At 39.2% G+C, this 23,694-nt stretch overlaps 1 protein-coding gene across 6 annotated transcripts in view; it reads right to left on the bottom strand.

The window, feature by feature from the left end:
- pdzrn3b (PDZ domain containing RING finger 3b) overlaps positions 1–23,694 on the bottom strand; it is a 303,206-nt gene that overhangs the window by 7,637 nt on the left and 271,875 nt on the right. For all 6 annotated transcript variants that reach the window (XM_048548076.2, XM_059649917.1, XM_048548074.2 and 3 more), the window contains 5 exons: positions 23,156–23,409; positions 12,882–12,966; positions 8,889–8,987; positions 7,742–7,804; positions 6,941–7,042 (listed from right to left, as the gene is read on the bottom strand). In XM_048548076.2, the coding sequence (XP_048404033.1) occupies positions 6,941–7,042; positions 7,742–7,804; positions 8,889–8,987; positions 12,882–12,966; positions 23,156–23,409 (603 nt within the window). The remainder of the gene's footprint in view (positions 1–6,940; positions 7,043–7,741; positions 7,805–8,888; positions 8,988–12,881; positions 12,967–23,155; positions 23,410–23,694) is intronic.

Raw genomic sequence — 23,694 nt, 5'->3', positions numbered from 1 at the left:
TCTAATGTTAAGCAATAAAAATTTGCATTTATGTAGTACCTTTCATAGACAGATTTTGCAATAGTCCTTCTCAGGTGAGTAATCAAATAAATGGATACTGAGCTACAGGAGGAATACTGGAACTGGAGCAGGCCATTCAACCCTTAAGTTAGTAGGAAGAATGACAAAAAACTGAGGTAAACTTTAAGAAGTGTCTTCAGCATGGATAGGAAATGGGGAAGCTGATGAAACAAAATTCCAGGCAGCTAAAGTCACAACCATGAATGGTGAAAACATGAGGGACGATAAGATGGACCCAAGAAATCAGTGAAAGGGTGATTTGGGAGATTAGCGAGGTTGAAGCATTTTCGAAAAAAAGCACATTGGGGAGATGGTGTCAAGAGCACACAGAGTTATTAATACAGCGATAAGTATTTTCAATCTGAGGCACTGCCAAGAATCAATGTAGAACAATGGGAGCTGGTCGGGCATCAGGATTGATATAGAGTAGGATATAGACATCACTACTTCGTCTAATCAGCAACAAACCAGAAGTTTCCACACACAAGGTTCCCTGTCAAGGGAAATGATCCTTCAAGATGGTGCATGTTCACAGCCATGAGAAAATGCAAACACACTAACAGGAATCAGATGGCACAACAGAGAAATTATTAAATGTGGTGAGCTTGATGAACAGCAGATTTTGGACATGCTGAAGATTAAAGCTGGTCGATGGTGATCTGGGGGAGTATGAGAATATCTGAATCCAGAAGCGATTTAAAGGTGCAGATGACAATTTCAGTAACAAGATAATAAAATGTGAGGTTGGATGAACACAGCAGGCCAAGCAGCATCTCAGGAGCACAAAAGCTGATGTTTCGGGCCTAGACCCTTCATCAGAGAGGGGGATGGGGGGAGAGAACTGGAATAAATAGGGAGAGAGGGGGAGGCGGACCGAAGATGGAGAGTAAAGGAGATAGGTGGAGAGAGTATAGGTGGGGAGGTAGGGAGGGGATAGGTCAGTCCAGGGAAGACGGACAGGTCAAGGAGGTGGGATGAGGTTAGTAGGTAGATGGGGGTGCGGCTTGGGGTGGGAGGAAGGCATGGGTGAGAGGAAGAACCGGTTAGGGAGGCAGAGACAGGTTGGACTGGTTTTGGGATGCAGTGGGTGGGGGGGAAGAGCTGGGCTGGTTGTGTGGTGCAGTGGGGGGAGGGGACGAACTGGGCTGGTTTAGGGATGCAGTAGGGGAAGGGGAGATTTTGAAACTGGTGAAGTCCACATTGATACCATATGGCTGCAGGGTTCCCAGGCGGAATATGAGTTGCTGATCCTGCAACCTTCAGGTGGCATCATTGTGGCAGTGCAGGAGGCAATTTCAGTAACAGTTGCTCAGGTGGAGCTGGAGGTGAACTGTGTTACGGAGATGGACATAGGCAATCCTTATGATGCGGAGGACAGCGTTCAAAATTCAGTGTGAGAGTAAACAGCATGCTGAGATTGCATTAAATGGGGTTTAACATGACAATATTTGAACGTGGAATGCAATAGATGACAAGGTTACTCAGTCTTCAAAAATCACCTTTTAACACTTTCAAATCCCACATCACTGATTCAGGCATTAAGACAGGGTCATCAACAAATGTTCTGTGGGAAGCAATGAGCGCCTTCTAAAAGCAGAGTATAATACAATTTTGCTACCACGTCAAAAATTTTGACATGGGAAATTTTAAATTAATAGATAAAGAATTACATCACTAAATCAGTTCTGAAAGTTAATATGAAATACATTAGCCAAATTTATGAAAATAGGATGAAATTTCACTGGAAGTTTGATACTTTTATGGATTTCTGCAAGATTTGTGTGGCTTTTGCCATTTTTCAACTAAAAATTTCTCCTCTTTTATTGCAGTCCTCACAGCAGTTAATGTGGCATAGAACGAAGTTATTTCGAAACAGCTTTGGTTGGTACTTTTTTCAAGCATAAGGATTAGAACTAATGATCTGCGTTGGCTCCAGTGGAGATAGATAGCTTTTGAATTTTCTCCGGCCTCCTGCTTATATGACAATGGTGCGCAGCTCAGCACAATCGAGACTTTTGGTTTGCTGTATGGATAAAAGGATGTCTAAGAAATGAGAGAGGCCAGGAGGCGTTCCAGAGAGCCGACAGCTCCTAAACAACACACTGTCGCCTTTAAAAGGACGCTGCGTTGAACAAATGAAGGCTATAAATAACTCAGACTGAAACATTAGTAGTGGAAAGGAACATGAGCCGTCAAGCTGGAGCATTCCAAGATGCCGTACGGCCCAAGACGTTCAGGTGGTTTATTGGAGACACTAGCATTGGAGGAAAAGCGAGGGGAGAGGCCATGTTTCCACAGCAGGGTAAAGTTTTGAATGGGTAAATTATCAAGCCATCATACTTCTCAATACGCCACACCCCCATCAGAACCTACAGTGCTCAAGTGTCCTTCAACGGGTTTGCTAAGGTTGCTGAGTCACTGCCCAGTGGGAGTGGAAGATGCTCTGTAGAGCACAAACCTGTGGTTGCCTCTCAAGGTAATCGCACCAATGCTTCTGGCACTACCACTCTGTCAGTGCCCCTGCTGTTGCTAGTTAGACAGCCACACTGCTGTTACTCATGTTAACGGTGTGCAGCCTGATGCTTTGATCTTAAGGCCTAGTGATGTTTAAGGGCATGCAGTAAGGTCACCTGAAGTTTACTCTGTTCAAGTAGTCACCCACTGCAGCCAGGTTGCAGCCACTGAGCTGACACCATGCAGGAGAACTAGGACTGGCAAAGACAATTGAAAGACAGGTACTAAGGCAAATGCTGAGAGTTATTTGGCAACTTCTGTTTGATTTGAATTGGACATGTTATCAAGATGCAATGGAAAAGTTATTGTGGGTGTGTTTTAATTTTTTTCGAGAGTCAGCGGGTGCTATGATGGAGTCTCTCAGATGGAGAGAGCACCTCTCATTTCAGTTTTAAATTTACCCCCTCTAATTTTAAGGCTGTGCCCACGGGTCCTGGTCTCCCCGCCTGACGCAAACAACTTCCTAGCGTCCACCCCTTCTAAACCATACATTATCTTGTAAGTTTCTATTAGATCTCCCCTCAACCTTCTAAACTCTAATGAGTACAATCCCAGGATCCTTAGCCGTTCATCATACGTTAAACCTACCATTCCAGGGATCATCTGTGTGAATCTCCGCTGGAAACGCTCCAGGGCTAGTATGTCCTTCCTGAGGTGTGGGGCCCAAAATTGGACACAGTATTCTAAATGGGGCTTAACTAGAGCTTTATAAAGCCTCAGAAGCACATTGCAAGAAGAACTGGCAAAATCCAGCATGTCCGGCAGCATTCAACAGCACTTTTTTTTTCTGATTTTTTTCCAGCATCCAGTGTATTTTGCCTTTAAGTAATTAAGATGTCCTACCATGCTTTACAACTGATTCAAACACTGTGCAAACAAGCAGCCCTAAAAGTGTTGATACATTCATGAGGTAACCTTGCAAATAACTATGTGGAATTACTGTGAGCCATCACTTTCCTTTAGCAACGTCATGCTTTGAGACATTAAAATGTTTGGATGATATGAAGCAGAAACTGGCGTATTTTGAATTATGTGGGATTAAAAAGCAAACTTTTAAATCCTGAAAACAGGAAAACAAAACTGTGTTGCAATGCTGTAAATTTAATGATTCACCAGTGACTCAATTCAAGTTAATTAATCCTGTTTCCACCACACTCCAAAAGAGGAGGACAGAAATTGAAACACACAAAGGAAACCTTTACTTTTAACATTATCAGTATCATAGACAAAAGTTGCAGCAAGTAAGTGGAGGCCTTAATATTTTGATTGTTTTCCCCATGTCTCGGCTGTGTCATTGTGTGGTGCAATAAAACAGTTGGTAGCAACTGTGACAGGTACAGTTAGTGTCATAACCTCTGAAAGTTGAAAAAAACTAATTTTTTCAGATGCCTCGAGTCACTGCCTTTTGACTTTTATAGCTTCTGCTATCTGTAACTGCAATTATTGAGTATCAATCTCTGCATTCTCCTTGAAAAGACATTAAACTAAACAAACTTACCATGTTATTTTGTAATGGCACTACCTTAATTAAAATTCACAGCTTTCACTTGAGGGAGTGTCACTGTTCTTCAAGTCTTGTTGATTGGACATTGGTCTTGTTGCTTTCTTACACATGGGATGTGGCTGTAAACTGAGGAGTTGGACCATTTCTTTTTATGAACGATGATATTGTAATCTTAAGGGATAAGGCACTGCTGTAGCTTGGCTGAGATGGGAAGGAGCTTCCTTTTTGAGTCACCTTTTCTCAACATTACACAAAAGTCTTCCTTCAACCTTAATTAGTCCTGAATATAACTGTTTATTGGGCTGCTGTCAAATGGGGCTCTCTCTTCCCTATGCTACATTTCACAGCAAGTACTTAACAATTCAGTGAGTATTTCACTGTTCACAAACTGTTACTGTAACAAACATAGCCAGAAGGTTTCCTTGAGATAACGTGATACAGATCTCATAAACTGATGGCTTGGGTGGTCCCAGGCTAGGTTTTAGTGAACTTCCAATTTTGGCATCAAGGTAGTTGAAAGACAATTATTTAGAGGCATATTTTAATTAATTTAAAGATTCTGAAAATGTATTATTTGCTCTTTTCGAGATAGCAACTGCTATGTTCAGTTATTTTTTTCCGGTCTGGGGCGTGTGAATAGTTAAAAACAGTATGTTTGGACTTGTGTGTGAACGAATGAGAGAGCAAGAGAGAGAGAGAGAATGCCCACACAGGGATCTTGCTTCATGTCTTCTATTGTCCTGTATCCTGGTCTGCAAAGAAAATCGGTACCCAACACACTAAGGGCTTGCTGGCTTAATTGTCACATGGCCTTTTCTACCTGCCAAATGATTGAAGTATGGTCACTGTAAGTGATTTTCAGTTTAACTGTGGATTTTAGCTTATACATGGACACATTCAAGAATTTACATCTTATGATTTTCCCCTATCCAACCGAGAATCCTAGTGATATTGAGGATGCTTTGCCACTGAGATAGGAGATGGCCATCCCATTCATACTCCTTCAAGGTAAATGCTCCTGGTAACACTCTGAGGGCATTTCAATGGCTTTGGAGAGCAAAAGGTTCAATGATGCAAATGGTCAGCAATCTTTGACTGTGTTGTCACCTCTGTGGAATGATGAGGTGACACTTTTACAGGCCTCACTGTAATTTTCTGCAGCTGTCTTGTGAGAAAAGTACAGGCACAGATGAATAATGTTCAGCCTCATCACCATTGACCTGTGTTGCCTGTAGGAGCAGAACCAGAGCTTGGATGTTTGAGGCTTATTTCCCATTTGGTGCGACTTAGCCAGGTTCAGCAGCAACAAAAGTAATACTGCAGACATTTAAAAAGAGAACTACATATATATGATCAAAAGATACAATTATGTGTCACCCTCTACTGTCTTTGGAAGTCACAAGCAAGGCATCAGTGATGCGGTTCATGAAGTTGACAGCTGCAGATTGTCACAGTCGACATATTCCAGCAGCTGAGTACTGGAAGGGCCAAAATGCAAAGTCATCGAGTACTGTGGTTACCTCGACAGCCATGGGTCACGACCACCTACACCTCTCTGACAAAGTCTATTCCAAAAGGATGGAAAGGTTTGTGATCTTGAGCAGAAAAACCTGAGCCTTCAGAAGCACGACTATCAGAAAGGGCTGGGAAGCCAACCATTAGTCTATTTACCCTTTGATGAGGGTATTACATCCTTTGAGATGCAGCCATCTGTAACCTGCAGATGCACAAAGCTGTGGAGAGGCAAGTGCTGGAGCTACTGTCCCAGTGCTGTGACTGCTGAGCTGATGCAAGTTACATACCTTTCTTGTGGTTTAACCAACTTCAGAATGAGTTCACTTCCTTGGCACAGGAAAATAAATGTAGGCAATACGGTAAGAAGGTCCTTAGAAATGTCAAAGACATTTGTAATATATTGCACAAAATTGCTGTCCCAAAAAAGTTCGTGAGTTTAGATGGAGGATGGTATTCCTGTCAGTGCTTGCTGTCCAGAGTTATTGGTTTCACCCTTCATATTCCTCATTTCATGTCAGTTTGGTATCCTTGAAAAGGCGATTAATTTCATTAAAGTGCCATGATTGCTTCATTCTAGTTCCATGGCAGTTCATCGCTAGTTGCAAGCTGCTCAGAAAGCTGCAAAAGGGCAGGATTACATCAAGATCCCAACCCATTATCCTTTCTGTAATGGCCCCCGTCTGACTAGTTCAGACTTTGCTTCCAATGAGCAGACACAGTTCTGCTAATCTTTGAAGACAGTTGAAATACTTCTCAAAATGTGATAAAATCCAATATGAATACAGAGGAGATGAAGGAAAAGCAATACCAACAATTGAAATGATGGTCTCTTCATATTGATGAAAGACATGCATGGATTTTACACCTACAGATAAAAGCACAAATTCAAAACTGTCACCAGGAATTTTCTCAGGGCTTCACTGGTGTGGCACTCCTGTACAACAGCAAAATTATGGTAATTGAATGGAAGAAGCTCTCTGGTAATTCCTAGTTTGTGCTCAGTACTGTTTCTTTATTCGATTGGACCAAAAGGGACCCTTTAAGAGCGACAATTTCCACAGTGTTCAACATTTTGGTTAACCCCAAGCTATACCAATAAAGAAGAAAGTTTATTTATTTGTGCTTCCTGAAAACAATTCAATGCAAACAATATTGTGTGTGTATTTTATTCCCTCCTTAATTCTGAAATTATCAAAAATTCATTCACAAATTGCTGAACACATTGTGATCATGACAGAGCTTTGCTAATGTAAGAGAGTAAATTCGTGCACGTTCAAGTGAGATAAGTGGAGTTCCCATTTTTCAATAGCGACCAATCCTTCTGGCAAAAAAATCACATTCCCTTACCTGCATCTCAGGCCGTGCCAAAAGCAGAGAAATGTTCTTGCTTTCATCACTGGTTAACAGGGCCACAGCCTCCTCTCTGTTTTGGATCTCATTGCCATTTATCTATAAAAAGCATAAAAACACAATTTAATTGACTTAAGTATCCTAAGTCTTGCTGTTGGAGAGGTGGGAAGTTGACCATGAAACTGCGTATTTTTTGATGAATAATATAATTAAATCTATTACAGTTGACGGAATTGCATGATGACTTGATTAAATAAAAAGGTACTCAAGCTCTTACCTTTTCAAGTCTAAAACAAATTTTGTTTGTTCACGTACTCCAGCAGTAAATTCTAAGTGGCATTTGATGAACATGTTTTCTTTTGTAAAATTACAGCATATAAAGTATGTTTGGTCTGATATGTGGTTCACCTCAGCACAACTTCTAACTCACGAGTAAAAACATAGGAATTAGCCCCTGGATATTTTCCCACACAGAAAGAGAAGAACAGGGGCCAGCAAATGGTGTTAATTTGCCAGGAACTAACATTTTTAAGTGTACTAATTATTTTAAAAAGCGCAAGACACCAAAATAGGGTTGTTATCATATTTGTGAAACTGCTTGACTCCTTTTTGACAACATTAATATTATGTAAAATATACCAGGTCCGTGGCAAAACGTTGAATACTCCTTGTGAAGTTCTTTCGAAATGCATCAGAATTGAACAACCCATGTTTCGGTGTGGAAAACGTAATACAAACACAAACAAAGTACATAAACACAAAATCATAATGACATGAGTGCAGGGAATATTTCTGTACCTGAATTATTCGGTCCCCTTCCCTTATGCGGCCATCTTTTGCTGCAATACTGTTGGGATCAATCTGTGAGTAAATAATAAATAATAAACTTCGGTTTTCCTTTTCAGATGTTACTTTGCACAGAATAGCATTCAAGGCCTGGAGAGTAGGTGTATTGTTCATAGTTCTTTGCCATGCTGTTCTGCAACTGACAATTTGTAGGTTTACATGTTATTATTCAGATTTTACCACTTTTCTGACAGAGAAAATATGACTGTTCTGCATCTCTCATTATTACGGTTGATAAATCAACATCGAGGTAATTCTACAGGCAAAATCACGTCTTACAACTTTCTGATACCCCTTTAAATTAAAGTTTTGTTTATTTTGTAAATCAGAAGTGAGATATAAAATGAGCAAGTTCATTTCCTGAACTTCATCAACAATTCTTTCGTGGGATATGGACGTCACAGGCTCAGCCAGCATTTATTGCCTGTCCCTTGTTGCCGTTAAGATTGTGGTGGTGGGCTGCCTTCTTGAACTACTGTGCTGTGTTCTTTTGTGATGGAATTCCAGGATTTATATCCAGTGACAGTGAAGGAATGGCAATATATTTCCAGATCAGGATGGTGAGTGATTTGGAGGGATATTAGCGAGTACCAGCCCTGCTCAGGCATTTTGACAAACAGAAAACTGTGGGCAATGTGCTTTTGTTAAAACAAAATAGCCAAAGCTACTCCTCCTTGCCGGTCTCACTCATTTCCAGCATGCTTGCTCGCATGGAACTCTGACATTGGATCTCATTGGGGAGCCACTTTTAGCCTGTTGCAGGTGTGTTAATATTATACACAGAGATGCACAGCCATGTAGTACTGGTGCAGGATTTACAGGATCCACTTGGTGCTCAGTAATGTTTAGTCACATGGTGATTGGTGTGGGGGGTGGTGGAATTATTGTGTTTAGTGCAAGGGATTGATTTTCTAGCAGGTGCAAAGAAACATCTTTGTGATTGATCTATGGAACTGCAGTCAGGCAGGAAATAATACTAAAACAAACCTCAGGATGTCAGCAAGATGTTAGACCAATTAGCTACAAAACGTAAGGGAACTAATATTAAATGAAGGAATGTTACGTGAGAACCGAATGCAAAGTAATATGCGCTTCTTACCTCACTTATGTATATTCCCAAGTCATCTTCATCATCTGTTCTGTAGCAAACTGTGAGACCAAGCTTGTCTTGACTGTGTAATCTGTACAAGTCTACTTCCTAATTCAAGACCAATTGAGACAGAATTCAGCGAGGTGTTTTGGAGTACATTGAGATTTATCACTCAAGTTCAAATTGGATATTCAGATCCGATGACAATGCTTCATATTTAATATTCCTTAGGTTAAGTTTCTCACAATATAGTATCATTGCAAGCACTCAGCAGGAACCCTATGCACCATGCAATGAAGGTCTTCAATCAGATCATTCTAGCATGTCAGATTCAAACAGAAACTGCATAATCTACGTGTCCAGATATTTTGTATGATGCTGAAAAATTGGCAAAAACTCTTGAAAGAAAAAATACATTTTTACCAATCCACATGGCTACTATTTCTCATGTAGAAAGTTTGTGCTGTTGCATCAAAATGCATTCATTCGTTTTCAATTGCTTTCCACTGTCTTTACGGGAATCTTTAAGGATAGGTCTGCAATAAACGTTGTTGCAACCTCTCATTTTTAAGTAGTGACCATAGTTGGAGTATGGAAAAAGTATTTTCGATATGGGCTAGAACTCATTTCCTGAACCAGCTCATCACAGAAAACACCTCAGGCTTCCAAGTACATTAACCCTAAAATGTAACATGAATTTCAACAATAGATTTGAATTTTACCTTTCTGCATATACACACATATATATCTATGCTTAATATAAAAAATGTGCTTGGTGTGATATTTGACTTCAGCAGGGCACAAAATGACAGTGTGTGCTACTGTTTTCATTTCTCCTATTGTGCACTGCTGTTGAAGATGAATTTTCTTCTCTAGGAGAATTTTAAAAAAATCAACATGCTATTTGTGCTTTGGACAACGTGTCATTATGGAAAGTGAACCTATGTAATTCTTTTACATCTAACAAGCCAAACATGCAAGAACCTAAGTTTAATGAGAAGCAAAAAATATTTTTCTGCATATTACTGATGATCACAATGAGGTTGCATTTTCATTATTAGTGTTCTGTATGTCAGTTCAATTCAGGGTCAGCCTTAAATATAAATTTCTAAGTCGATCTACATTGACAACCATTAATCACAAACTTTTTCCTATAATGTCTATTTTTCAGCAAAGAGGGGAGAAAACAATACTGCCTGTACAAACATTGTGGGGAATTTGGGATGTAGGGCTTTAAATGAAACCATAACTTGGGACTTTGAATACAATGTGTCATTGAAGCTGCGTTCCATCGCGACCATGCGATATCATTCGTGAATCGCATGTCAAGGGGTTGGAGTCAATGGGGATCAGCCATGAATGGTGGGAGCAGGCTTGAGGGCCCTCATTTCTTATGGTCCTACAGTCAGACAGAGCAAAATTATTTCCACAGTCTCTAGTACATAGCAAACAAAATTTGATGTAAATACATTGGAAGGTATGTGTATATCCCAACTGCTGAACAATCTCATTGCTCATGATTTAGAGACATGCACATAGTTAATTCTCAGACAGTCATTGAGAAACTGAAAAATACATTATGGCAGTTCTGCATGCCCACTGTCAGGCAGAGGTAGGCAAACAAGCTATCCTCATTCTGAATTTGCCAAATTTTGCAATTTGCTCATTAAGTTCTCCTTTCCTTGACACTTCTGCCATATTTTATGTAAGCTCAAATCAGTTTTGTCAGTGCTGAATTTTTTCAAAGCATAAATTAATTGAAAAATGGCAAAGGAATATTATGTCAGATTCAAAATCCAAATTATTGGTGACAGTATAGAAATGAATTACAGTTATTGGCCAATTAAATGGGAAAGAAGTTATTCCAGTTCTGGTAATGTGGTAACAATGAACCAATGGTTGGGGCTGTGAGTTGCAATTTAGTTGTTAATCAATATCAGATAGTCATATTGCTATCCAGCTTTCTTAACTGAACTGCAGACTATAGACGGCAACTCAAGTTTCTATTACTTCATACCAACTTCATACCCCTATATGCTGCATTTGTAGACCGTTCATTTAAAAAAATGTAAACATTTATAAAATGCTTAATAACAAAACACATTCTGGAACCCTGGCTTAGAATTTCATTGTGGCTGTCCTTTTTCAACCATGACTGCTATGTCTCAGGTAGCAGAAATTGTACTTTGAAACAACATTTCATTTTGCAGCATTTTCCAAGAAGTAAGCCTATCAGGTAGAATGAACCAGGTTTGGTGACAATATTTTCCAATTCAATTATTTATTGTCCTATGTATTCTAATTCTTGAATTTCATCTCTTAGAAGTTATAATTTAACTCCAAATGTTTTCTGACCTGTCAATTCTGCATACATTAATGCATAATTTATTTTCTTTTGTATTTGCACATGTTAAATAGATTAATTTTAGCATGTTAACATTTTCAAGCTTTTTAAAACATTTTGGGAACTGGTTACTCTAGGAACCAAAACTGCTTGAACTTCGCCTTTCATTTTTAAAAAGGCTTATGCCAGCATTTCTCGAGTAGACTTTGTTACTATTTTCCATGGTGTACATGAAGCAAATAATACAGAATTTAAAGTTATCCAACAATATTCACATTTTATGTTAATGCATATTAGCTCTTTAGAAATGACATTTTTAAAATAAAAAGTAATCGAAATGTTACAAATAAACAATTAATAATTGCAGATAAGTTATTTTGCTTATCCTGCTTGTTTCACTAAACTGTTGGTTTGATACAGACATTTTACCAGAAACAATAGCTGATCCTTACATGACTGACACAATTAAATTCCATGCACGTCTGTTGGAGAGAAACCCCATAAGGCTGACTTGATATTTTTCTTGCACATTTCGACATTTCCATTACAGTAAATGGAACAAGTGTCTCTGCGGTCTGTTCTAAAGCATTTATCAACGGACAACAAAAAGTAACTGAGAAAGGTACTGGAGCTCTGCTTTGTCAGTACTTTGACCTCTCCATTGATCTTCATCTTCAAGATTTGAACAAGCATCTTTAGTGGCTCAACACATACTATCAGGCCGTTAAAAGTTTCCCAATGCTCAGCCCTCTGTGTCATTGTGCTGCTTACCTTTTGCCACTGTGCAGTATATCAAAGTCACTATTATTAATGGTCTGGCTCACATCATCACAAAAGAATTAACAGCAAAAAGCTTCAGTACTTCAAGCTCAATATTTTTCTTTTTATGTCACATTAATTTTATAATTTAATTACTAACTGTTACAATTTCTGAGCTAATTTCAGCTCTTTGATGTGTTGATGATATATGATATCAAAATAGCAAGTTCAAAAATTAATGACCTGAACGTAGATTTATTCTAACTTATTATGCAGTTAATGATTTTTGAAAGCGTATCAATTTATTACAAAGTTTCAGTATCGTGAACGTTTCACAACGTAATATGAAACACAGAGTCAGAAGTTGAAGCTTCTGGAGAATTCATGATCAAAAGCTGCACAGAACAGGGTGGAAAATTATTCGAACTCATCAACAGCTCAAAGCATCCTGTTGGTGCCCTGAAGATGCAGTATACTTCAGCATCAAAATTACATCCAGCTACTCGCAATATATTCTCATTGATGACATATTGAAGATTCTATTGATTGAACATTAGAGACGAGAAAATAAAGATCTTTGTTCTGTTTTTCTTGAAGGCACGACATAGTAGACATACGTAGTTGAAATATTTCCATTTCACAACAAAGTTTGTACTTTGTGAAATAAATGACATACTTTGCTGCCAATTGTACCATCAACCATAATTGAAGATTTTCACTTAAGAATTACAGTTACATGTGAAAAAATGTCCTTAAACCACCATGTGCAGGAGGAAAAAGTGTGAATCGTTACTTATGCCGTATAAATGTTTTTCAATAAAGTGAAGAAAATTTTCTAAATTTAAACTATACCATACTTGATAGGTTTTCAATCTGACTGACCTCCACAAAGAACTCACCTCATATTCTAATTCTTCTCTGTCCATTTCAGTTTGCAATCCCAAATAGTCATTTGCATCGTAATAATCCTGTCCTGATGGATGTCTACCATGAAAACAAATGTGAATAAGGTGATTCATATTTCAAATTAAATATAATCAAATGTGTCAACAAAATAATTGAAAAAGATGGAAAAACAGTAATTTGGATTTCAACACATAAAAGTATCATAACCATATTTTGTTGCGATATCTTTTATCAACTAAGAAAAAGGGATTGAATTAGTCACAATTGCTGTCTGTCCAGGAGTTTCAGCAGTCAATCATAGTTTTGTTTTTGTGCAGTGATTGTTGAATTGCAGCTTATATAAAGCATATCCCATCTTCCCTAAAACAGACTGCTTGACACAGCATGCTTTTGCTAGCTTTTGATGAAGCAAAAAGCACAAGAACATCTTGCAAATCAATATTCATCATGAATCTCAATTCAAGCAAAAAGGATCTGCAGGAAACCTCACTGCTGGCATTGCCCAATAATTATGCCTCCCAAACAGAACACCATGAACTTTTCTTTTGCTGTGTGACAGCAATTCTCATCAATTCAGGCAAAGGGCAGTGAAGTTAAGGAATCCTTACAATCTCAGTGGAATGGCTCAATCCAAACTTTAGTGAAACTCTCGTTTCAGAATTGGTGATCATTTTATATGTTCTTGAGATGTCAGTAGTTTTGACAGGTTTTCATTATTGATGACCCTTAGTTGTGTTTAGAAGGTAGGAGATGGCCTTCTCATTGAACTTTGTCAGCTCATGCCATGTTGTTGCTGCCATTATGGTGTTAGGTCACTAATTTTCCTGTGATTCGGATTCAGCACTCTCATCACTGTCCCTGGGTTTAGGGCTTAGTTACAAAGTAAGGATTAACACTGTTTCTTCAAACACCACCTGCCTTGCCTGTGGCAGTGTATGCAGATCCAACATAACGTAAAATCAGCTCATAGCCAATAACCCCGCAGTGGAAGAAAGCCATCCTTGGCGTGGAGGGACTGCCAAAAAGAACAGGTTAGGGATTACAAGGTACTGGCCCAGCGTATTGACTCCTCTGAAGAATCATTTGATTCGTGATCAAAATCCTCTACTTTATGAGCCAAACCAACACATCCTGAAAATTCAATTTTCTGGGCATCATTCAAAATTTTAACTGCTCTGACTAATTTCCTCTCTGTCTTTGGCATTAAAATAAACATGCTAGCAGTTTTTCTAATTCAAATTATTTTCTCTAACACATTGGCTATAGAAAAGACCCAAGGTCTTTATTGTCTTTAAGTTGTATTTGCTGATTTGTTGGCATAGAATTCTTGTCCCACTACTCTGCTCTTTTTCGCCACATTTCAGTATCACTTCAACAGGTGACAGAGTGCCTCTGCTTGCTCTGAGCCAATATAGTTTCAATCAAATGTGAAGCCTAACTGTTACAGCTTTGTGGCTACAGTATTAGAGCTATTGAAACAGTTTCTTCACAGGTTTACCTTTTCTCCATAGTGTGTTACACTGAGCAACTTGGTATATCCTGCAGTGTTAATGCACTTTCAATGGTCAGGTTTTCTGTGCTTTGTAGGAAAAACTGGAACTCTTTCCCACATTTATAAAAACATGTTTTAGATTCAACGTTGTACAAACATTTCTACGGAAGAAAAACCAAAAGAACTGCAGATTCTGTAAATCAGGAACAAAAACACTGTTGCTGGAAAAGCTCACCAGATCTGGCAGCATCTGTGGAGGAGAAAACAGTTAACATTTTTGGTTCTGGTGACCCTTCCTCAGAACTCAGGTGCTGCCAGACCTGCTGAGCTTTTCCAGCAACTTTGGTTTTATTTCTATTGAAATACTGTGAATGCATTAAGAATAATAATAATTTATAATAAACATCATATAAATATGATAGTACAATTTAATACAACTTGCAAATTAATAAAAAGACAAAGAATTATCCAAACATACAGCTTTTTAAAATTCAGTACAATGCTTTAATTTTTCTGCTGAAGCAAATGCTGACCACACAAGGTTCAACAGCAAAGGACTGTCTGCATGAGTGAGCCAAATTCAGGCTTCTGCTGTCATCTACGGTTTTATTAATTTGGCTCTTGTACTTTGCTTTTCCAAATTAGTGGCACATTAATGTCTCCATTAGTTGTTCAAATAAAATTATTTAACAAGCTGACAAAACTTAAAAATTGTACCACTGGAACTGTTATGGAGAGAGAAGTCTTTAACATGTCTCACTTTCACCTACAATTTTGGAAATACTATGTTGAATATCGATTAACATTTTCATCAAAAGTTTAGCTTCTGATGCATTCACTTGCATGATAATAACCTTTCTTTTGAAATCTCTCAGAAACAATTTACAAGTCATTAGAAAACTTGTGATCAACTTGAATTGTGTCTGATTAAATGCAATCCCGTGTATTTGTTCTGATAGTTTTGTTTAATCACTCAATGTTAATTACATTTCAGGTCCTGGTGAGGCACAATTACTGATCCCAATAAGGTGAGGAGTTTGAGAAAAAAAACATATACGATGAACATGACATGGACATTGACAAATTCCTGGTTAATAAATGGTCGACTTAAAGTATTCCAGCCTCCCTCACTGCTGGACCAATTAACTCCAAGAAGTCATTTTTTTATGAAATTCCAAATGGCCAAAAATATGCTAAAAAGAGCAACGTGATATCAAGAGTCTAGACACAGTATGGTTCTGATAGGGTGAAGGCCAAGGCTTGTAGGTCTAGGGAATGCTGGACAACTACAGAAATTGAGGTTTTGGTCAAGAACAAGAAGGAAACAGATACCAGCAAGGATCAAGAGAATCCATAGTAAAGGAATATACTTAAGAGAGCAATCAGGAGGGCAAAAAGGGGGCATGAGATAGCTTTGGCGAATAAGGTTAAGGAGGATCCAAAGGGATTTGACAAAAACTTGAAGGACAAAAAAGTAACTAGGGAGAGAGCAGAGCTCCTTAAAGATCAGCGAGGATGCTTCTGTGTGGAAACACAGGAGATGAGGGAGATACTAAACCAGTATTTTGATTCAGTGTTTACTTTGGAGGAGGTTATGGAATACAGAGAATGTGAGGAAATAAATCGCAACATCTTGAAAAATGTTCATCTTAGAGAGGAGGTGCTGGTTGTCTTAAATTGCATGAAGGTGGATAAATCCCTGGGACCTGATCAAGTGTACCATAAGAACTCTGTGGGAAGTTAGTGAAGTGATTGTTGGGCCCTTTGCTGAGATATTTGTAACATCGATCAGCACAGGTGAGGTGCCAAAAGACTGGAGGTTGGCACTTTTGATGCCACTATTGGAGGAAGGTGGTAAGGAGAAGCCAGGGAACTACAGACCAGTGAGCTTGACATCAGTGGTGGGAAAATTGTTGGAGGAAAGCCTGAGGGACAGGATCTATACCTGTTTGGGAAGGCAAGGACCAATTACAGACAGTCAACATGGCTTTGTGCATGGGAAATCATGTCTCACTAACTTGATTCAGTATTTTGAAGAAACAGCAAAGAGGACTGATGAGGGCAGAGCAGTGGATGTGATCTAGATGGACTTCAGTAAAGTGTTCGACAAGGTTCCTCAAAGGTGAACTGTATAGCAAGGTTGGATTGCACTGAATACAGCGAGAAACAGCCATTTAGATACAGAACTGGCTCAAAGGTAGAAGACAGAGGGTGGAGGTGGGGGGTTGCTTTTTAGATTGGAGGCCTGCGGCCAGCGTTGTGCCACAAGGATCGATGCTGGGTCCACTGCTTTTCATCATTTACATAAATCATTTGAACGTGAACATAGAAGGTGTGATTAGTAGGTTTGCAGATGACACCAAATGGTCAGATGGGCCGGTGGGCCAAGAAGTGGCAGAGTTTAACTCAGATAAATGTGAGGTGCTGCATTTTAGAAAGGCAAATCAGGGAAGGACTTATATACTTAAAGGTAAGTTCCTGGGGAATGTTGCTGAACAAAGAGACTTTGGAGTTCAGGTTCATCGTTCCTTGAAAGTGGAGTCCCACGTAGAAACGACAGTGAAGAAGGCATTTCGTATGCTTGCCTTATTGGTCAGTGCATTGAGTATAGGAGTTGGAAGACCAAGTTGCAGCAGAACAGGGCATTGGTTAAAGTCAATTTTGGAATACTGCTTGTAATTCTGGTCTCCCTGGCAGAGGAAGGATGTTATGAAACTTGAAAAGGTTCATGAAACATTTACAAGGATGTTGCCAGTGTTGGAGGGTTTGAGCTATAGGGAGAGACTGAATAGGCTGGGGCTATTTTCCCTCAAGTGTTGGAAGCTCAGGGTAACCTCATGGAGGTTTATAAAATCATGTGGAGTGTGGTTAGGGTGAACAGCCAAGGTCTTTTCCCGAGGGTGGGAGAGTCCAAAACTAGAGGGCATAGGTTTAAGGTGAGAGGGGAAAGATTTAAAAATGACTTAAGGGGCAACTTTCTCAAGCAGAAGGTGGTACATGTATGGAATCAGCTGTCAGCAGTGGTGGTGGGGGCTAGTACAATTACGAGATCGAAAAGGCATCTGGATTGGTATATGTAAAGGAAGGGTTAACTAGTATGTGGGTCAAATGCTGGCAAATGGGACAAGAATAATTTAGGATATCTGGTCGGCATAGATGAGTTTGGATCGAAGGGTCTTTTGCTCTATGACTGTGTGACTCCAAAGAACTTAAGTATATCACCCACTAAGTTCCTTCTTCAACCTCAGAGCTTACTTCAAACTAAACATACGTATGCCAAAGAACAGTCATTAAACAGAATTGTGATCAGAGATAATGGGAACGGCAGATGCTGGAGAATCCAAGATAACAAAGTGTGGAGCTGGATGAACACAGCAGGCCAAGCAGCATCTCAGGAGCACAAAAGTTGACGTTTCGGGCCTAGACCCTTCATCAGAGAGGGGGATGGGGAGAGGGTTCTGGAATAAATAGGGGGAGAGGGGAAGGTGGACCGAAGATGGAGAGAAAAGAAGATAGGTGGAGAGGAGAGTATAGGTGGGGAGGTAGGGAGGGGATAGGTCAGTCCAGGGAAGACGGACAGGTCAAGGAGGCCCCCACTGCATCCCAAAACCAGCGCAGCTCGTCCCCTCCCCCCACTGCATCCCAAAACCAGCCCAGCTTGTCCCTGCCTCCCTAACCTGTTCTTCCTCTCACCCATCCCTTCCTCCCACCTCAAGCTGCGCCTCCATTTCCTACCTACTAACCTCATCCCGCCTCCTTGACCTGTCCGTCTTTTGTGCTCCTGAGATGCTGCTTGGCCTGCTGTGTTCATCCAGCCCCACACTTTGTTATATTAAACAGAATTGCTTGTTTTCCCAGAGCATAGAAAATTGTGAATGAAGTCAGTGAACTTTCTTGGGGCCAATTGGTTCTTCTTGCTCTAAAAGGTTTTGTTTTCTCTCAAAATTAAACTATTTTAGAAGGTAAACAAATTAAGAAACAGAAATGATTAGATTTTCTCAATTTGTATTTTTCTCTGACTCTCTGCCATTTTATGGGTGTAGAAAAGTTAGAACAATGACCTCACAGATGTAACTGTTAGACGCTGACATTTCATTGAAGTCAAAATTTAACTTCTGTTTCTTTTCATTGAAAGGTAAAGTATCATTCACAAGAATAGTCTTAAGAGGCACACATATGTATTGCAGAACAGCTTGAAAAGAAATTGTCACTAAATGAAATAATTATATACACTTGAAATAAATGTCATTTATTAATTAGAAGTGTTTCCAAAATTGCAGGTGAGGGTATGATATAATTTTAAAGAGTTCACTCTCCATACTGATACCATTTTTGGTAACCTCATTCATTTTTTTTTCCAAATTATGGGTCTCCTGTTACAGGAAAAGAAATTGAAAATGCAGTATATATTTAACAGTACATAAAACTGAGGAACTTTTTAAATTCTGAAATGATAAATGGTGCTGATAAATTTTGCAATTTCCTCAGTGAAATCTGTTCAGAAATGACTGGAACATACACTCACATGTTTTTGTGCATTTATACTATTACCACTGAAAGCTAAAAGATCAATTTTCATCACCTTGTAATGTATGTTTGGGAGGGAAATCCAAGAGGGAATATAATACAAATGATATAAGGCGGCAATGTAAACCTATAAACAGTTGGTATGATTAATGCTTATCTATTGAATTTTCAAAGCCTCTAAGGGTGGACCGTGGATGAGAAAATAAATATTCTTTGCACAAATGCATTGAAGGGTCAGTATACTGTGTGGCTACGTGAGATGTTGCATTTCACTATGTGTTGTGTCTTAAGATACTTCATATGCCAATTATTTAATCTTTGGTATTATTGATAACATGGAAAAGATAAGCCAAGAAATAAACAGATACAAGTAATTTCTCTAAAGCTGGTTTTGAAATTAGTGATGTATTAATATTCTATTTTGACCTCTCCGTGTAAGTATCATTCTAAGGATGAAAACTAAAGAAACCATGTATCCCATTGTAAGTAAATGTTTATTCATATATAGTACACCACATATGCCAAATAAGGATTTTTTTAATAGTTGATTTTTTGCTTTTGCCCAGTTAATTGGTCACAATTATACTAAAGAAAATGCCCATCACCAACAGAAAACACCAGTTTTCAGAATGAATCTCTGAAACGATCCATGCTTAAGCGAGCTACTGGTTTCTAATGCAATGCCTTGAATGAGTTATTAGACAGCAGGGGTGAAATATTAACGTGTTGGACATCTCCTAATTTTGTACTCTGTATTTTTTCTGTGAAACACTGACGCAGAATGAGCAGTTGTAATGAAGGCTAAAATATCAACATTGGCTATCATTGCTCTGAAACTGACAGCATATTTTGGCACCTGCACCAACAAAATTAAACATGGAAATTCAGTCTTCGGTGATTACCTTGATCTTCTAATGAAGCAGTTCTGAAAGTTTAAATTTGAGAAACAGTTTGATTTGACGGATACATCCTGTTTTTAGAAGTTCACCGTTAGAGGTGAACATCTCAGCTTGTTGAATAAGTTGCAACTGGGTTTTGAATGGCACACAAAGTCATAATTACAAATAAACAACCCTTCTAGCTCAGAGGCAAAATTTATACATGTGAAATGTCAAATGCCTCCATTATAATTAAAATAATTCATGAATATTAAATGTTTTAAACAAATTTAGATCAGAGTAAATATGTACATGGTGGCACAGCGGCAACGTCACTCCATTAGAAATTCAGGACTCCACACCAATGTTCTGGGAAAATGGGTTCAAATCCCACCACTGTAGTTTGTGTAATTGACATTCAAGTCTCTTAAATTATCAAATTAAAAGCTAACCTTGGAATCGTGACCAGGAAACTGATCAATTGGAATAAAGGGCCAATTTGGTTTGCTCATGTACTTTAAACACCAAATTTGCTGTATTCTCCTTGACTGATCCACTTGTGACTCCAAGCCAATTGCATTTTAGCTGACTCCTAACTGCTGTCAATGATAAATTATGAATAAGCATCATATGTTGGCCTTGCCAATAACATCCACATCCCACTGAACAGATAATTTTTTAAAACAATCGTTTCTATGTAAATGCTGTTTCCCCTTAGTTGAAGGGTCTATAACAAGGGGCCAACATTTTAAAGTGAAAGGCCAGAAATTTAGAGGGGATTTGAGGGAAAACATTTTCATCCAGAGGGTGTTGAGTGCTTGTAAAGGCAGTTGAGGCAGGAAATCTTACAACCTTTGAGAGATATTAGGAACTGCAGATGCTGGAGAATCCGAGACAACAAAGGTGTAGAGCTGGATGAACACAGCAGGCCAAACAGCATCAGAGGAGCAGGAAGGCTGATGTTTCGGGTCTAGGCCTGAAACGTCAGCCTTCCTGCTCCTCTGCTGCTGCTTGGCCTGCAGTGTTCATCCAGTTCTGTGCCTTGTTGTCTCTTACCTTTGAAAAGTACTTGAATGAGCACTTTAAGTGTCAGAACATGAAAGGCTATGGGCTTAGTGTGGCCAAGTGTGACCAGTGCAGACAGTATTATATTTTTGGTGGTACAGACTTGATGGGCCAAAGGGCCTTTTCTGCATTGTATGATTCTATGATTATATGAAAACTCATGCATAGTTCCAACACTTATCTATAGAATTATTCTAAAGTGAAGATGAATTGTTGCTTCTTATTTCCTGATTTGCTATCCCTGAAAATTTTCAGATCGATTATCTGTTTAAACTGCTTCATTGTTGGATGTCTGAGATCCCTTGAGGCTCAGTCCAGAATAATGTTAATGCCAGGAGAGATTAAATCAATATCACAGAGAACAGTGGATCCTTGTGGGCAGCTTTCTCTGATGCCCACCTTCTTCAGCATAGAACTAATAGCAAGTATTGTCAGGCTGGTGTTGCTGGGATATAAACGAGACCCAAAAGTAAATTTGGGGATTTGTCCCACTTCATTATTCTTTCCCCATAGTTCTGGAACACTTCCTCCTTCAAGACTTTCCAATTCTCTTTTGAATGTAATGCTTTAACGAAGATCAGGAGTTCGGGTTGCGGTTGGAGTTGTTGGTTGGTTTGCTGAGCTGACTGGTTTCAATGCAAACATTTTGTCTCCCTTCTGGGTGACAGCATCAGTGCTGTGTAGCCTTCATTGAAGCGCTGTTGTTCTGTCCCACTCTGAATTTATGAGATCTGGTCTGTCGTGATGGGCAGTTTTGTTTCCAACTTTCTACCGTCGTGGTATGTAGATGAGGCCTATTTCAACATGTTTGATAATTGCATCAGTGGTTGAAAGCCAGACCTCCAGGAATTCTCATGCTTGTCGTCGTACTGTAACCTTGTCCCCGTAAAATTGATGTCCTTCTGTGTCGGAGTGTGTTGAAACAAGGGAGAGTTGGTCATGCTGGGGATAATGGGAACTGCAGATGCTGGAGAATCCAAGATAATAAAGTGGTGAAGCTGGATGAACACAGCAGGCCAAGCAGCATCTCAGGAGCACAAAAGCTGACGTTTCGGGCCTAGACCCTTCATCAGAGCTGATGCTCTGATGAAGGGTCTAGGTCCGAAACGTCAGCTTTTGTGCTCCTGAGATGCTGCTTGGCCTGCTGTGTTCATCCAGCTTCACACTTTATTATCTTAGAGTTGGTTGTGCTGTTTTCTGTGGGTTGGTGTTCTTGTATCCAGGAGGTAAGTTTCCTGAATGTTACTATCTCACCTGCTCCCCCTGAGCTTTTGCCTGTGCTTTGGGCACATGTTGAATTTCCTGGCATGTAACTTTTCAAAGGCTGCTTTGATCTTTTCCTTAACTTAGCACTACCACGCAAAGGTAACACGTCAATTCATAGAAACTGATCATAGGCTAGCGAGTTTTGAGAAGCTTTGTAGCTCAGGTTGAGGTTCTGGATGTGAGTTTACTCGCTGAGCTAGAAGGTTAGTTTTCAGACGTTTCGTCACCATTCTAGGTAACATCATCAGTGGGCCTCCGGCGAAGCGCTGGTGTTATGCCCCGCTTTCTATTTATCCGTTTAGGCATACGGGGCAAATTTTTTTACACAGAAGGATGTTCGCGTGAGGGATGAACTTTGAGGTAGTAGTGGATGTGGGCACAAGACAACATTTGAAAGATATTTGGATAAACACATGAATAGGAAATGTTTGGAGGGGTATGGGTGGGGGCAGGTAGGTTGGGACTAGTTTAGTTTGGGTGTATGTTATGTGTGGACTGCCTAGACCAATAGGTTTGTTTCGTGCTGTGTGACTGTATGACTCTATGTGCTGCAGTTAAACAATATAACAGAAGCACACTTTTTTTAAAAAAAGACTTACCTATGTTAAATGCTTCAAGTTATCTGATATAATTGACTAAGAAAATCTGCAAAGTCGAAATTATTCTTTCAAAGATATACATGCTGGGGTTTTAAGCAATAGCTGTAAAACAAACTGAGGAGATTAGAACATAAATTATTGTCTACCTTCAATAAAATCTAATATCATGAAATACCTTCAGGGCTCTCAAAAGTAATTGGCAGTTTTCCAACTAACTCGTGCTGATGGTGGGTTTTACAAGATTTAAATGAGTTAGAGATACCATTTAAACAGCACTGCCTCCAGACCAGCAAACTATCTTAATCTATGCTCTTTTATGCATAATTATATCTAAGCCAACAGTTCATGATTCAACTTAATTGTACACATCAATGCAACCTGAAAGCATTACTTTGCTCCTGACGTGAGTATTATTATAATAATAATAAACATAAACTTACTCTTCAGGCAAAAGGTACTGTTCCAGTACCACAACTGGTGGAGTAGGTGGTCTTATTTTTGCCAATGCCATGATGTGTTCAAAGGTGATATCTGTCTGTGTGCCCATATCTACCAGCTGACATTCGTGAGATGGGCTAATTACTTTTGTCCGTGGAGTTCTTCTCAATACTTGTACGACAATGGGTTCTTTGGCTGTTCTGAAAGCTTCTACTGCCTGCTCGTGGGTTGCTCTAGATAGGTCCTTACCATTAACCTGTGAGGCAAAACATGAAAATCATGAATACATGACAAAATTCTTTCTGTACCAAGAAAACATATAACATGCACCATACATTGCTGACAAATACCATTACAATAGGGGCTATCATTTTTTATATGCTATTATTATGCATTGTGCGAAGCTGTAATTTATTTATGGTAAATATCTGCATTTCACTCCAGACATGCTACAATCTGACACGTTACTAGCACAAACAAGTTTCATCAATATTTTTGATTTTCCACACTGTATTTTTACACATTACATCTATACCAAGTA

Source organism: Stegostoma tigrinum, chromosome 11, assembly GCF_030684315.1.
Source record: "Stegostoma tigrinum isolate sSteTig4 chromosome 11, sSteTig4.hap1, whole genome shotgun sequence".
Classification (NCBI taxonomy): Eukaryota; Metazoa; Chordata; class Chondrichthyes; order Orectolobiformes; family Stegostomatidae; genus Stegostoma; species Stegostoma tigrinum.
Note: the sequence above shows the minus strand (reverse complement) of the source record. Positions and strands in the feature narration are given on the sequence as shown.